This window comes from Theobroma cacao, chromosome 5 (genome assembly GCF_053813885.1).
Source record: "Theobroma cacao isolate CCN51 chromosome 5, ASM5381388v1, whole genome shotgun sequence".
Classification (NCBI taxonomy): Eukaryota; Viridiplantae; Streptophyta; class Magnoliopsida; order Malvales; family Malvaceae; genus Theobroma; species Theobroma cacao.
In genome coordinates, this window is record NC_142643.1 from 7190111 (window position 1) to 7207764 (window position 17654).

At 31.4% G+C, this 17654-nt stretch overlaps 2 protein-coding genes across 2 annotated transcripts; one reads left to right on the top strand and one right to left on the bottom strand.

The window, feature by feature from the left end:
- Nucleotides 1-2396: 2396 nt before the first annotated feature.
- LOC18598319 (uncharacterized) lies at nt 2397-10141 on the bottom strand. Its single transcript, XM_018120525.2, has 10 exons — nt 9615-10141; nt 9324-9513; nt 9054-9187; nt 6611-6723; nt 6393-6516; nt 5532-5687; nt 3222-3377; nt 2934-3013; nt 2794-2843; nt 2397-2677 (listed from the first exon to the last, which is right to left on the bottom strand). Exons 1-10 carry the CDS (start codon nt 10002-10004, stop codon nt 2544-2546), a joined length of 1527 nt encoding a protein of 508 aa, XP_017976014.2. The 5' UTR covers nt 10005-10141; the 3' UTR covers nt 2397-2543.
- A 4118-nt stretch (nt 10142-14259) lies between these two features.
- Nucleotides 14260-16404, top strand: LOC148762399 (uncharacterized). Its single transcript, XM_088806377.1, has 5 exons — nt 14260-14808; nt 15169-15277; nt 15381-15476; nt 15567-15760; nt 16060-16404. Exons 1-5 carry the CDS (start codon nt 14260-14262, stop codon nt 16402-16404), a joined length of 1293 nt encoding a protein of 430 aa, XP_088662503.1.
- The last annotated feature ends 1250 nt before the right edge of the window (nt 16405-17654 follow it).

The following is a 17654-nucleotide window of genomic DNA, read 5'->3' on the forward strand; positions in this document are numbered from 1 at the left end:
CCGAGTACCTTTTAAGTTGACGCTGTCGGTATTGCTGCTGCAATATAATATTTGAAGCATGGAATGTGGAAAAAGTTTTCTCTAATAGCTCTAATTCAATAAGCTTAACACTGCATAACTCTAATCGAGAAACAATATCAAATAAAGTTGAGTTGTAGTCGGACACTGATTTGAAGTCTTGCAGCCTAAGATGCTGCTAGTCATGCTATGCCTAAGCGAAGATCATTATCTTGGTATGATCATACCTCTCTATCAACCTCATCCATAGGATCTCTATGCCTCGGACGAATAAATATTGAGACTTCAGGTTCTCATGCAAATGACGGTGAATAAAGATTAATGCATTCACCTTGTCTTTGCATTTGCTTTCCTGTCTATAATAATTGCATTAGCAAGACCTTGCTATTGAAGATGCATCTCCACATCAAGGTACCGAGATAGATAATTACTTCCACATTTCCAAGTTATGGAACTTGGGCTTTTCGATATTTGCTATAATTCTACATACAAAAAAATGGACCCATAAATTAATTATGACAATTACAGGGATTCTTGGAGACCCACTGTCACTTTAATGGCCGAAGGATGCTTTAGGTCCATTGTCGGCTTCAGGTCGATTAGACGGTATACAAAATCAAAATCTAATTGGTTGATGAAGAACCAAGAAAATTACATTTTCCTTTGGTGATCGTGCTGATAACATGCAGTAAAAAAAATAGAAACAGAAGGAAAAAGAGAGATATTGGGAGAATGCTCTTTATAAATTACTGAAGCAATACTTAGAATGAAAAATAGCTGTGATTCAGATGAGGGTGGAGTGACCCTTATAGATCAATGGCTATCACAATCTTTTATTAAGATACATCTTTAAATTATATTATGTTCTTAATAAATCCCACGTTATTACCTAGATAATATCCACATGTAAATGAATCTTAAAATATCTAGAATGTGGACAATACATTTATCATTTAGTAAATTTACTCTAATTTAAATTAATCTAAGGTGGTGTGATATGTCCATATTCAATAACAGTATAATATATTTATGTAAATAATTTAAAACCGGACATCAACAATGCAAAAGTTTCAATTGTTAGGATTTTTTCAATCGAATCACCAGCTAATCTTAATAATGATGCTAAAGTTGAGTTGAATCTTAGGTTTTCAAAGATATTTTAGAAGTTGTGCACCCCACCTTCTTTTTGCTTTAAATGCTGCGAGGCTAAATCTCTTTGTTAGGCCGGACATAGAAAAAGGAGATCGTATGAATAATGAAATCAAAGTCTGACGAAAGGCATTTATCAAAATCATATATATGACTATGATATCTATTCCAAAGTTTTTTTTATATTTAAGAATAGATTGTTTAAATTTTGGATAAATTGTCAGGATTCTTGCGAGATTAATGTTCGACTTCATTTTAGATAGCTATCGTTCTACAATAAATAGCGTTTTATTTTTGAGATAATTTTTTTTTGGACTGTTTTTTTTTTTCCTATAATTGTGGTTTTCACCCCAATAATAAAATAATTTTTTTTGTTCATTTTCTTTTTTTGATCACGTAAATTTAAAATCACACATGAATGGAAAAGTTTGAAATAATGATGTGAATTCACCATAATACCTCACCATGTATAAGCTCTTTTATTTGAGTGGTCTTCCTGGGATTTGGAGAAATAACATTTTCCTGGAAAGTAAGTTGGTAGTATTAGGCAATGTTAATGATGTCGAAATTGAGGAAAAAGGCAATGCCTAATTGAGATTGCATACTGGTGTTCTTGAGTCAACTATAGTTTTCCACTAAGTTGCACTATCAAAGTGCCTTAAAATGTCAAAACCTTGCTTTCAAAATTTTGAATAGGACCGACCTGTTTTTTTTTTTTTAGGCCTAACTTTGGAAGACAAGTTTACCTAAACAAGATGACGTGTCTCGTCTTAATTGTGTCCTTATTAATAAGACATCCCTCCTTGTGTCACAACAATGCTTTGCTTGCATTTCTTCTTTCTAATCCATCAAGTCTTGGTTTGCAGGTAACTAATAAACTTTTGGACCAACCCCAATTCATTGAAGCAAACAGTTTGGAAATGTCAAAATCAAATTAATTATCTTTAAATTTAGAGAAGATTCGTTTATCTTGATTTGATTATCTTTAAATTATAATCAATTATTGTGAAACATAAAAGGAAAAAAATTAAATTGGGTAATTAATTTTTTTCCCTTTGGCATGATAAATATAGTTGTCAATTCTCTTCTGGTAATGATATCTATTTCCCAACTCCAACGTCAAAGATTGGTTCAAAGGGGGGAAAGGTCAGTCCAAAACCAGTACACTAATTCAAGCAGCGGGCGGGCCTCAATCAGGTCCAACTTTGTAACACATTCTTGAACTCTGCTTTAGAATCATAGAAATCTTTGATCATCTCCTCTCTCTCCCCATTTTCCCCCAATTTGTTAAATACAAAAGTTCAAATCTTGTTAAATAGTACAAAAATATAACAGCAATAGTAACATAAAAAAGAAAAAAAAAACAATAGTCCTAGTTAGGAATGATTGGCCAGGTCATGATAATACTGAGAGATCCAGTTGGAAATGATCTTGACTTCCCTTTCTCGCACCTGTTGAAGCCATTTGGGGTCTTGGCTAGTTGCGAACCTCAAATCTACATGGTGAGCCCCTTTCGGAAACAATGGCAGCATGCAAATCATGTTAGATTACAAATAATTGGCTCATATTCAACGTTTCTAAATATCATTGATGAAAAATTCTTCTTTTTAAATATGTTTCACAAACCTTGTTCAGCAACGATTGCAACTATGGTTTTGGATATATTCTTCAATACTCTGCCCAAAATCATCAAGAGAGCACAAACATTAACCGATGAGTCCCAGACAGGTTGTTGAAAAATTTACATTGAAATTAAGAGGTGTTACCCTCCGCCACTCCAAGGATCTCTTAAGCCATTATAGAAGATAATATTGCTCCCAAACCTCTTCAACGCCCTGGAAATATCCTGTCTCCCAACAGGCAAGCTATCAGTATTCAAAAGTGGGGAATGCAAAATCAAGTTGCTCACTATTTAGTTTGAGGATATTTGTTAATTATCGAGTAGCGCCCTAAGGCCACTAATCTTTCTGGTTTTTTTTTTTTTTTTTTTTTTAGCTTTAGTATCTAAGAGGAATTGATGTTTGAGATTGCGAAATATATATGATGATACTGACATGGCCACCAAACTCGGTAGTAATCCAGTTGGGTCTAGGATCAACGCCATAGTAACCTTTGCAGACAGCTGCTCTCTGAGAATAGCTCCATTGAGACTCTGGAAATATGCTGTCCTGGTTGTTTCCATCTGTCGGCATTATCATTTCTGTACATGCCTGCATGCACAGAATTCAGAATTGTGAATTTGTCAGGGCAGCAAGCTTCCTTCTTATATTGCATATGTTGAAGTCATATCCCTCACCCTCTCAGTTGCCTCTTGGGCTTCTCTACTTCTCCTATATTGGGTGTGAGCCTCAACCCAAATGTTTAAGAAGACGAGAAGGCTAGGTGTTTTCGGATACGCCCAACTCTATTAAATGAACAAACACTTGGGCTAAGTTGGGTGGGTTTGAAAAGTTACCTAATCTTCCATTGTGCTTACTCCGTTAGTTTAAAAAACCAGGCTCATTCACAAATAAGACTTGAAAAGCACCTTAGCACCTTTATAAATGCAATAATTACCCGTAGTGAAATTCAATTCTCTAGACATGTGAGAGGAATGAATTAAAGGGTTTCTCCTAAGTTTGAAAATTTGAAATGGATCTTTACTATGAGAGACATTGCTGAAAACAATGACATAATTATAGTGTTTTTTGGCCATGCAAAGGGAATTAAGGAGGGTAAAATCATTAATGACATATATATATATATATATGTATATATATATATATATGTATAGATAGATAGATAGATGATTTGTCGAAATCTGTGAGGAAAATTGAAATTTACGCTATAAGGCGCCAAAGAGATTACTTATAATAATTGACAATGATTTTGAAGCTTCAACTTTTAGCATGTGAGGCACATGAATTTCTTGGATGCTCTCACATGCGCTCTTGTATACTGTCTAGATTTATTGATTCAAGCCCAAGGAATGGAAGTGGTGAAAGTATGATGATATTTTTCATTGGAAACATAATCATATATATTTTAATTATGTCCACTAAAATATATGACTATTTCATTCTGTTTCTACCAAATCATGACTCAATGTTAGGCTCATGATAATTTATAAGGTTTTCGACCCCAAAATTTAATTTTATTTTTAGGGTTTCTCTATTCTCTTTGAGTTAAAACAAAATGTAGTTTTGTATACCATAAGCCAATTTAACAATATCTTTCCACAATATGGAAAATGAAAAACAGAAAGATTTGGGAAGTCATACTTGAGTTTTACTTTGTACTATCACAATACTACCTACTAAATAAACTCAAACTCAAGGATAAACATCTCTCACTTTATTTATTTCTTTTTATGGAATCATGAGTATATTCTAATGTCTGAAATAATGAACCTCTACATGTTTTGTTAATGAAATTTGGATACATGGGAAATGGAATAACTATTCTACAAGAATAAAATAAGATAGAAATAGTTATTATGTAATTTGATTCATGAAATAGAAGTGTCATTCTAACATTATTCCAATATTAAGTTGACAAAATAGTTTTGGAATAACAAAAAGAAAAAGTGATAAAAAGACAAGAAGTCCCTTTATCATAATTTATAGTTTTTAATTTGAAATATTAATATTTTGCAAATTTATTAAATATATTAATAATTTTTACTAAAATTTTAATATGATTATTTCATTTATTTTTTATTTTCATTTTTTAAAATATTAAAATATTAACAAATTATAATAACCTTTAATTTGATTTTTTTAATTTGTTGTATAATTTATTTAAAGTAATAATAATTTATGATTAAGACTTTAATATAATTTTCATTTTAATTACATTTTCTCTATTTTATTTTTTATTTTTTCACTCTTTTGCTACTTGGGCATTGTAGCTGTGACAGACGCAATGAACGTTGATCTAGTGGTCCTCGCTACTAGATTTGGTCGCTGGAGGCACGAATCAACCATTACCACCGTCTTCCGGTAGCATTGGAGGAAAGTTTACAAAGGCGGATGAGGAAGAGAGGGAAAGAAAAAGAGGAAAATAAAAAATTTTTATATTATATAGTAGTATTATATTCTGTTATATATAAGGTGATAATTTTATAAAATAGTTAAAGATATTTTTTGGTTAAAGTGTTTTTTAGCTCATCTCGACATGCATGAAATACCTACTATCGAGAGGAACGTGGAATGGTTCATAATAACTATTCCGACTTTGGATTTTCCCAAATGGTCATGCCATGAACTAATCATCTCAAAGGTAAAAGAACAGACACATTCCATTCATCCAAACATGTTTTAAAAGTTAAAACTCAAAGGGAAAGAACAGTAGACAGAAAATGAAATGGGGGAATATTCTGCTACCTGCCAGCTCCACATGTCGAGGCCATGAGGATCCGGGGAATAAGCCAGATTGAAACACGTGGTAGTTCCAGTGTGGTTGTAGTAGACGTTAGCTGCACCGTACAACTTCGCAAATGAATCATTCCCAGTCGTCGGATCATCAATTGACTTGCACATCTGCTTCCAACATCGTCACAAATAAATACTTCAGATCTTAAAATTATTTGAAGCAAAAATATCATATATCATGTATGTTTCCATAAATTTTTACAGCGAAATGAATTAAATATGGTCTAATGTATACAATTCAATCTTGAATTTTGAATTTTATTAATGTTTATTAAAAGCAATAAACTAAAAAAAATAAATAAATGACAGACGGATCCATATTAATATTAATATATATATATATATATATATGTAAACGATTTCAATTAAAAAAGAAAATAATATAGTTGAATAAGAACAAGATAATAAAATGCTTTTTTTTTTTACCTTAAATAGAAATTAGTGGCTAATGAGAAAAAATAAGATTTTCTTAAGATAGTGGATTAAATTGATCACTCATTTTTGAATGGGTGTAATTTTGTCACTATATTTCCTAATTTAATTAAAAAGTATCAAGAGTTAAAAATTCTATAAAATGTTTCCTTTATTTCCTGAAGAGATATTTTTTGTGGTGAATTGTTGATAACTTAATTAAATTAAGAAATACGATGGTAAAATTACAACATTGAAAATCAATGATAAATTTGATCCGCCACTTTAAATAGAATAATAAACTCTCCCAAGTTTTAGAGAACATATTTGAAGTTTGTCTTTAATTATATCACTGAGAATTAATGTGTCTAATAAAGAGACATTGATTAAGAGCAGTTTTACCTGTTTGACTGGATAAGCTGGCAAGGGATTTAAAAAGTTACTAGGAGTTGGGTAATCTGTCATGGCTGTGTAAACAAATGCTGTTGTAAGCCAACTCTCCAAAGCGTCTGCATCAATATAGTTTCTGCAACCAAAGTATGAAGAAAAATGAAATCCGATGCATGTGGTGTTGAAATTAATTCAAAGATTTGGGTTAACTTGTGAGCTTAATTAATTACTTGCATATTCTGAATGACTTTCGGAGAAGCTCAAGTCCCCCAGATCTGCTTCCAGTGTCTTCAATTTGTTCCCATGATCCCTTGATCACCTTGTAACAATTTTCGCTTTCACTCTGATTTTTCACATGAAATACATGTACAAATCTTGAGATTTTAATTAAGCCACTAACCATATAAATATACAATCCAAATATTCATCAAGGTTTTTCTTTTCATTGAGATAACACAGCAAGAGATAGCTCTCTCATTCCATATATAAATCCCATCCACTCCATCCATAACATCAAGTTTATGTATTGCATTTCAGTGTTTGTTACTTTTTCCATATTTAAAATTTGTTTTTATGGCCTCCCATCTATTTTTTTTTAACTATTCAAGACAAGTCAAAACTGATAGAACTCCAAATATATATATATATATATAAAATTTTTTGACATACAAAACACTTGTACTGTCGTACATACAAATATCCATATATGCATATATACATACACACACAAAAGAAAGATCAAATTATACCAATGTAAAACTAATTAGTCTTACACCTTTCTATAAGTTCATCTACAATTAGTATTTTAACAAATTGATTTTTAGATTTAATAACTTATTAATATCCTGTCATGCACGTAAAATTTCAAATCATTTTGATATTTCATATAAATGATAATACTGTTTATATATATTTATATATATATATATGCAACTGTTGAAATTTTATTATTAAAAAACATATAATTAGATATTTTCTTAAAATTTTGACATGCATGTTCTATATAATCAGAATTTAAAATTCAATAGTTGAATTAATAAAATATTAATCATATAAAAAGATATGAAAATGTGTAAAACTAATTTACTTATATACTACTAGTGTAAGTCGATTCTAAGTCTCTCTCTCTCTCTCTCTCTCTCTCTCTCTCTCTATATATATATATATATATATGTTATAGACTAAATAACTAAATAAGTTTTCAAAATATATCAAGAAAGTCAATGTGTAATCCACATCCTTTTATTACATTTAAATAAATCCCTAAAATTTTATTTTGAATCAAATAATCCATTCTCATTAACTATTGACTAACTTCTGTTAGTTAACAGTACAATCAGTAATTTTTTATACTACGTCATCTGTCATGTGGCATGTTGACGTGTCATCTTGATGATGTTAATGCCACATGGTAGATAAAGAAAGTGACATAAAAAAGTGTTGATTCGGAATCGGGTTTTTTCCTTTTCAAATGTCTAAAAATTAATGGTTAGGTATTTAAAACAAAAAATTTAAAAAAAGTTTTAAATTGATTACTATCGTTTCTTAATAGATTACCATCTTCTTCATTGAAACCATAATTCTTAATAAAATAAAAACTAATCCAACTTTTCCAGTTCGATTGAAGCCATTGTTTCTCAAATTGAAAGTTTATGTAGAGAAATTCGAGAATATCCAAAAATAATTTTGAGAAAAGAAAGAGTAATGATAAGACACATAATGTTTATAATACTGAAACTTGCAAAGATACACAATGTTGTTCAACAATAAACAAAGTCAAATCTTTTTATTCTCTTCCTTAAAATTTATAAAGGAAATCTGATGATGTTTCAAGATTACTCAAAAAACGATTTTTAGAAGAGGAATAAGAATTGCAAACAGGGAGAAGATATTCTGGCTCTAAGGTACATTGGGTTTAGGGATTGTTGAGAAAAGTAAAGGTTATTTTTTTTTTTGTTAGGAAGGATGGTTTTAATCATGAAATAGTGATTAGTTTGAAGCAATTAGTTTTTTTTTTTTAATTTTTTTCAAATCCCTAATCAAAATTTTTGGATAGTTGGATGAGTAAAAAGTAAAAAACTCAATTCTTAATCAATAATTTTTTATGTCATGTCATCTACCACGTGACATTAATGTCATCAAGATGACAAGTTACATGTCATGTGGAAGATGATGTGGTATAAAAAATTATTGATTGTACAGTTGACTAATGAAAGTTAGTTAATAGTTAGTGTAAGAGGTTTATTTAAATCAAAATAAAAATTTAAAGATTTATTTGAACATAATAAAAAATAAAGACTGAATTGATTTTTTTAATATAATTCGAGAGCTCATTTGTGTATTTAACTTATATTATATAATATTAATAAATTCATTACATATGCCTTCTAGTCAATTTGAAAACGAGAAAATGCAAATCACATACATCATCGTGATTATAATCGTATCACATGGTCAATGCATGTTACTTGAACCTAAACATTATTTCAATATTTTATTTGATTACAAATAAATAAATATATGTTATGTTTAAGAAAAATACTATATGGTCCGTGGGCAGTAGTGAGAGAGTTGAACTATCTGGTATCCTAAAATGTCTGCTTCTCCAAAGGTCTTTTAGCTTGTGGGACCAAAAGAAAACAACAAAGCCAATAAAAGAGTTATAGAAAGAACCCTGAAATCTTGAGTGATGATGTTGTTGAAGCTATACGGAGAAGTTATGTTCTCAAAGTTGAGGATTGGAGCAGAGGAAGCCAAAGCTCCAATGACGATGTGCGGATATTTCAATCTAAACCAAGTTGCCAGCACTGCCAACCAGGAGGAAAAAAAGAAGATTAAATACATCGGGCGGCAACTTTTATACATGATGCTTAGAGACAACGAAAAATCCAAGTAGCAAAAAAAATCAACTAGACGAAACCCAATTGAAGAAAATTGTCATACTTCCTCCATAGGAACCTCCAAAAACCACCACAGGGGAGTCATCCGCCGTCAGGTTCTTCTTGAGATCAATTATCAGAGTGGCGTAATCCGCCAAGGCCTGCGTCGAGGTTAGATATCCGAGAGTGCTTGCATTGCTGTAAGCAATGTCTTTGTCACCACCGAAAGGAATGGATTTCCCATAAAAACGATGCTGCAATTCACATTATAATTATATACCCTTTTGTTTGGTCAGCAACAAATTCTTAAGAATATATCAAGGAAATGAAAAGAAGGACCTATATAGTTAATCACCTCAATGAAAACGAGAAGGGCTTTGAAGTATGGTGCAACGTCGAACATGAATCCAGTGTTTTGAGCAAACCATTCGATGTCTCCTTCATTTCCCGTATAAACAAAGATTGGAGAATTCTTCTCCGGGCCACTCCAATAGGTGTCATTGATTAGATATCTATGCTGAAACGTTTGATAGCTCTTAGGATTGAAGTTGAAATGGTCTAGTATTTGGGTGAAATACCTTGCTTTGTAAAGCTTAGTACCACGTTTTGTAGCAAGGGAGAGCTGCTCTGGTCTAATGACTGAAGAAGGAAATCTTGGAGGAACTTTGTCGTTTGAGACGGTAGAAGACAAAGAAGAGAAGATAGAGAAGCAGAGAAATAAGATCCCTACTGCTATTATCCTCATGCTTCTGAGCTCTGGATTCAATCCTGTGCAGGGAAATAGTGGAGAGACAGAGACTTGAGAGGACCTTCAAAAGTCTGTAATTTCAGTAGAATATGCAAAAGGAGGTGGTTGGGCTGCTGTAGAAATGGTTTAGAAATGACAATTTAGATAACTTGTTTGTAGGAGTAGGACCATTAACCATTCTTAGCTGTAACAAAGACCGGAAAAAAGGACGTGATGGGTTAGCAATTATTCTCCCCCTCCTATTTTTTTAATTATAAATTTAGTGACATTTTTAATCAAATTAATTCAATTTTGATTTTTTTATAAAATCATAAACTTATAAAGTATTTTTTTGAAAAAAATTTACAAATTTTGAATTTCAAAATTTTCAAAATATATTTTTCAAAATTTTAATTCTATATGATTTAATAGTCAAACCAAAACAAAGAAAATAGAAAATAGAGAGTATTCTTTTGTCTTTGTCACAGTTGTTGTGTAGCAATTTCATCCATTAATATATACAAAATATAGAGACGTTAAATTGACATTTAGACGCCCTCGTAATTTGTATAAAAGCATTAAAAAAAAGCTACAATTTTGATGCTGACATGGTAGATCATATGATCCCTAAAAAAAAATAAATAAATGTAATAGAATATCCATTTTGTATATATTTTCTCCAGAGTAGACCTTTCCGAGGTCAATTTGTCACTTATCCCTTTTAGTGATTTGTTAATAAATAAAAGTGAATAATTAGATAATCCAATCCGTCATATTTAAGAGTCAAATAGATTAAACATTTTTAAAAAATCAATCAAAATTGACCAAATATGAAGTAGAATTGATTTGATCAGTTCGATTCGTCATATGTAAGAATCAAATGAGACAAATATTTTTAAAAAATTGACGAGAATTGATCAAATATAAAAGAGAATCGAACTGATCAAATATCGAATCGGTTTGATCGATTCGATTTTGGATTAAAAAGATCAAAATTTTATCAATTTTTTTTACAAATTATAATATTAAAATTTATAAACTTTATCCATAATTATAAAATATGAAATGAAAATTAATAATGAAAATATATTTCATATAATTTAAAAGTAATATATATATATATATTACTTTGGTCTTTTGATCGATTCAATCTAAAAATTTTAAAATCGAGAACCCATCAAATAAATTAATTGAACCAAACTTTTTAGACCAATAGATTCAATGAATCAATTAAACTAAATTATTTTTCTCAAATCATATTTGATTCAATTAGATCATTGGTTCGGTTCAATTTTACTCACCTTACTGACAAGGATGCGTACGTAAATATCACGATTGAGATTTTGATTGTGTATATATATAATTGTGCATATTCATTTATAATTTAAATACACTGTTGAATTTTTAAGATGACCCAACATTAAGGCTGATGTTAGGGATTGCATGAATGAAATCCTTTTTATAAATGTTCATTGGTCCCATGAAAAGTGTATATATATCATGTATAAACAGTGATTGCATTTCCCGCGGGGGACCTGCATCTAAGTCTTAAGGTCAGCTAATTATTGCCTTTCAGTCTTATCTCTGTGTTTTTTGGTACTAAGTAGTTCAAAAAAGATGAGGATTGGTGGGATCAGTACGCCAGCAAGAATTAGCTAATAATGTCTCTGGCCTACTCTGTGTATAATGTCATTTCTTTAGCCAATTGAGTGATCACTTTCAAGGTTCAGCCATTTTATAAATTTTGAAATGAACAAAAAGATAAGAAAAACGAAATGTTGTACAATTAGTTTTTTAACACATTGTTGGGGGTTGTTTATAATAATAAACTCTTGGGCTTAAAGAATATATAGCAAACCAAATCATGATCAAAACCCATTATTCATTAATGTAATATTCCATAATATCCCCCAATGCAACATCCAAATAAGTGTGTTTTTTAGTCTCTTGAGGTTTCACCTAGAGCAAATGGGCCCAAACATGATTAGAGTAATCTATGTAACAAATTACCTCCATTATCCATGTATACCCCATCATGGTAAAAGAAATTTATACAAGGTATTACGTGAACAAACCAATGTCGTCGTAGACTTAGATTTATCCTTTTAGTAGTGACTGGTTGTGTTGTGAGGATATCTAATTACCTTAGGGCCGACTAATTTACTGTAACTAAATTTAAAAATAAAAATGTTAAAAGATTTAAATTCTCAACTTAGTTTTTTTATTCATATTATTTCAAATCAAAGCATAATTAGACATTTTTCTAAAGTAAGAGAGGAATTACCTCTAGTTGATCAAAACACCATCCAAAAGCTATGGTTTCTTGCACCCCTTCCAACGATTTCAAGCATTCTTCCATTCTCTTTTGAAATGACTTGTGTTTGGGCAGAACATAAAAGAACAAAAGACAGCAGCCAACCCCTCTTTAGTCAACAACCAAGGGTTAAGATTTCAGAGAAAGCCATCTACTGTCAATAGCCAGACAGACCAAGGAAACAGGTCAGCCACAGCTGAGTCACAACCCAATTCCTAACTTCATTTACACTTTTTCTGATTGCTTTCATTATCTCTTTGATGTTTGCAAAAATAGGATTGTCCATCCAAGGGCCTCCGTTGTTTCCTTGGATTGCATTATAAAACTCTTCAACATCTGTTTCCATAACAAGCTTTTAGAATCCTTCCTTGTTAGCCAAAATTAGAGCCTTTCTTATCAACTTCGCTTTGAGAGAGAGAATTATCTTTCTTTTCACACAAATTAGTTGATCATTATTGTCCCTACCCTTCACTCCTATAGTTACGAGACTCACCTCAAGGTTAAAAGCATCGTCGCAGTCGACCTAAATTTCTCCCTCCTCTGGTAGAAAATACTTCTTCGAAGCTTCTATTGAGATAAAAACTAGCTTGAGTGTTATTTTTGTTTAACGAAGTATTGGACAAGTGTCCATTTTGCTTTGTTGTACTAGCTTGATAAGCTAAAGTGCTTGTTGCTGCTACATGTCCTTTGAACGTGTAAGCATTGCATGCTTACCTTAATGTTATGTTAAACACTTAGTGATTTTCTACAAGTGTTAATCATGAATCTCGTGTATATATTTATGTATCTTTTTTCAATTAATGTGATGATCGATATTAACCAAGTTCTTCTGTTTTTTCATTATTTTTACTTTCTTCTCTGCATGCTTGATACTTCTGTTGTGAATCAACAATAACATGGTATCAGAGCACATAACCGATCCTTAAGTCACTTAAAATATTTACAATCTTAAAATCTCATCTTTCATCTACTATAACCTAACTTCATTTCAAGCAATGTCAACTTCAACCTCTACTGTTACACAGTAGTCACCATTTTCATTTAATGGTTCAAACTATCATGTTTGGGCCATAAAATAAAAGCATTTCTCAAAGGTGTTAATCTTTGGAATGTTGTTGAGTTTGAGACTGAATTACCAGTGCTGAAGGAGAATGCTACGCAAGCAAAAGTGAATCATCATGAAGAAGACATTACAAAGAGATATAGAGCTTTATCTTTCATACATTCAGCTGTGTCTGAATCGATTTTTAGTAGAATAATGGGATGTGAGATTACAAACCAAGCTTAGAGTAAGCTTAAGAAGGAGTTTTTGGGATCTGCAAGAAGCAAACAGGTGCATTTGCAAAATCTCAAAAGGAAATATGAGATTCTGAGAATGAAAAAGAGCTAGACAGTAGGTGTATTTGTTCAAGATCTGATGAAACTAGTAAACCAGATCAGACTTATGGGAAACTCTCTTTCTAACATAAAGTGGTAGAGAAGATTATGTTAAGCTTATCAGAGAGGTACAATGCCACAATCACTTATCTGGAGCAAGTAAAGGACATCTCAAAACTTTCAATATCAGACTTAATTAATGCTTTGGAAGTTGATGAACAGAGGAAGGTAGCAAAAAGAGATGAAAAAGTTGATCATGCATTGGCAGCTCATGCAAAATGTAAAGCTCATGTTGATTCTTCGTTTAAAAAGAATTCAAATGAAAACAAAGAAAAGGACAAAGTTGGTATAGCTACTGGAAGGTTTCAAAATAAAAGAGGCAAGTTTTCAATCTATTCTTATTATAAGAAGAGAAGTCATTCTGAAGCTTATTGCAAGTTCAGACCTGGGGTCAAATGTAATGCATGTAAGCAGCTAGGACATGTAGAAAAAGTTTACAAGAATAAAGTTGAGGTTGTAGATAAAAAACCCTAGATTGCAAAACAAGTCAAGAAAGCTGAAGTTGCAGAGGAAGTCTTGTTCATGGCTATTGAAGATTCTAACTCAATAGATAAAAACCAGTGGCTTCTTGATAGTGCATGTTCTAATCATATGACTTCGAAGGTTGAGTTATTCTCTGAACTTGATACTGATCACTGTTCTTCAGTTAAAATTGGAAATGGCTTTATACTGGATGCTATAGGGGAAGGAACAGTTGTAATCCAAACTTCTTCAGGCACCAGGTATGTTCTAAATGTGCTTCTGGTTCTTGAAATAACTAAAAATTTATTGAGTGTTGGCCAGTTAGTTGAAGATGATTATATGCTGATATTCAAAAATAATGCCTGCATAGTTTATGAACCTTCTAGTGTCTACATGATGTTTGTTCCTATGGTGAGAAAGTGTTTTCTTGTTAACTGGGGAAATATGTGTTTGTCTGTAATAGAATCTTCATCAGAACAAATCTATTTGTGCACAAAAGGCGAAGCCATTGCAATTGTAAGTCTCTACTGCAAGCAAATGCCTTTAGTTTGTTGTTGGATCTTCCTAAATTGCATGGAAATGGTCCTATGTGTAGCTCCTGTCAGTATGGTAAGTTGACTAGATAGTCATTTCCCAAGTAAAGTTTGAATAGCACAGTGAACAAATTTGACTTAGTTCATTCTAATGTTGCTGGACCTATGAATGAGCCCTTTCTAAATGGAAGCAAATATTTTTGTTATTTTTATTGATGATATGTCTAGAATGACTTGGATTTATTTCATACAACATAAGTCAGAAGTATTCTCAGTGTTTTAGAAATTTAAAACTAGAGTTGAGAATGAATCTGGTTACAAGATCAAGACACTAAGGACAGATAATAGAGGAGAATATATTTCTTTAAAGTTCACAAGTTATTTGGAGAATGAGGGTATTCATCATTAATTAATAGCTCTATATTGTCCTGAATAGAATGGTGTCAATGAAAGGAAGAACAGAACAATAGTTAAGATGTCTAGGTGCCTTCTGTTTGAGAATATGCTTCCTAAAAGCTTTTGGGCAGAATATCTTGATCACTCAAGTTGTGAATAATAAAACTCCCTATGAAGCTTGGCATAACATCAGACCTTTTGTGGATCATTGAAGGATCTTTGGATCCATTTATTATCTTCATGTTCTTGAAGAACTTAGAGATAAGCTGCAGCCCAAGGCAAAGATGGGAATTTTTATTGGTTATAGTCAACAATCTAAAGCTTACAGAGTTTATCAAATTGAGTCTGGTAAAGTCTCTATTAGTAGACATGTACCATTTGATGAAAAAACATATTGGAACTAGGAGAAAAATCAAGTGTAGTGTACCAAAATTTTAGATGAAGATGTTGATCTTCAACTTGTAAGCAGTGATGAGATGCTTGATACAAAACATATTGTAGATGAACCTCCTGTAAGAGGTACTCGACTGTTACAGGAGATTTATGAAAGTTGTAATGTAGCAGTCTTTGAGCCTGCTACACTTGAAAAAGTTGTTATGTTACCAGAATGGAAAGAAGCTATGAAAGAGGAAGTGAAATGATAAATCTCAATAAGACATGGAGCTTAGTAGATAGGCCTAAGCATCATCATGTTCTTGGAGTGAAATGGGTGTTTAGAAAGAAATTGAACTCTGATGGTTCTTTGAACAAGCATAAAGCAAGGCTCGTTGTCAAAGGCTTTGCTCAATTGCCTAATGTAGACTATTATGAAACATTTGCACCAGTTGCTAGAATGGACACCATTTGATTACTGATAGCATTGTCAGCTAAGTTTAAATGGAAAATATTCCATTTAGACATTAAATGTGCTTTCTTAAATGGTGATTTGCAGGAAGAAATTTTTATCGATCAACCTTATGGTTTTGAAATTGAGCCTAACAGAGACAAGGTATACAAACTTCATAAGGCTCTCTATGGTTTGAAGCAGGCGCCACGTGCTTGGTACTGCAAGTTTGATGACTATCTGAAAAGTCTAGGGTTTCAGAAGAGCAATAATGAAGCTACCTTGTATATACAAAAAACTGGTGATCAAAGTCGTTTGATTATCTCATTATATGTTGATGACATGTTAGTTATAGAAGGAGATGATCAAAGAATTGTAAAACTCAAGTTTGAAATGCAAAACAGATTCAGAATGACTGATCTTAGACAAATGAGCTATTTGCTAGGATTATAGATTCTTCAAGGCAATACAGGAATTTATATATTTCAATCAAATTATATTGGTGAAGTTCTGGACAAGTTTAAAATGTAGTTCATTCTGGTCAAAAGATATTCATTCAGCATTCTAGTTCCAGTGATCAACTTGCAGACATTCTAACTAAACCTCTGCACTTGTCCAGGTTTGAAGAACTGATAAGTAAATTAAATGTTCATCAAGCTAGTGTTTAGGAGGAGTGTTGAGATAAAAACTAGCTTGAGTGTTATTTTTGTTTAACTAAGTATTGGACAAGTTGTCAGTTAAAATTCTACTACGCAAGTATACGTATCGAATAGATAATATATTAGCAAGCAGAGTATCGATCCAACAGAGAATTGATCTAAAATTTTACTAAGTACTAAAATTAGAACAAATTAATCTTATCCAAACACTCAAAATTAATTGATTAACTAAAACTAATTAACCAAAATTTAAACTAAAAAGAAAAATCAAAGTAATAACAATGTGAGTAAATATCAAATCAAACAAGCCTAGAATTGCAATGTCCCTCACACTTCATCTAAATCTTACCTCTTTTCCTTAACTTATATCAATGGGTTGAATTGCTAACCTAGAGTCCTCCCTTATTTATAAGGGTCTCTCGACTCATCTTATAAAAATATCTATTTTAACCAAAACATTATATCCCTATGTGAATTGAAATTCAAACAGACTCATTAAGTTCAGATTCTAATTTGGTGACATATGGCCTATAGGTATACCCCTATCCTATACGCAAATCAATTAATATGATCATATGCTATCTCAATTTTAGTTTACACTAAACTTCTTTTTCCAAGTTTGTTTAAGTTCCTAAATTAATATAATTGGTGATCAGGCAATTAAAAGCATTAAGAACAAATTGGAATAAACAATTCTAATCCCATTAAAGATAAGCAAGAAAGAAATTAAAAATTCAAATTACATGTGAGTTCAATTGCAATCCTGAAAAAATAGTTTAGTTCATAATATCTAATAAAAGCTTCATCCAAAGAAAATTAGCCATTAATCCAATTCATTCAAATTACATGTGAGTTCAATTGCAATCCTAGAAAATAGTTTAGTTCAATTGCAAAAAGAGCACCAGTCCATTATGCACATTTTTTCACCAATTGAAATTATATTTGATTCTATTCCTACAAAAACATAAAAATAAATATAAATAACATAAAACTAACATTATTAACTTAAAATAAACATTTAAACATAAGTTAAACTAAACTAAT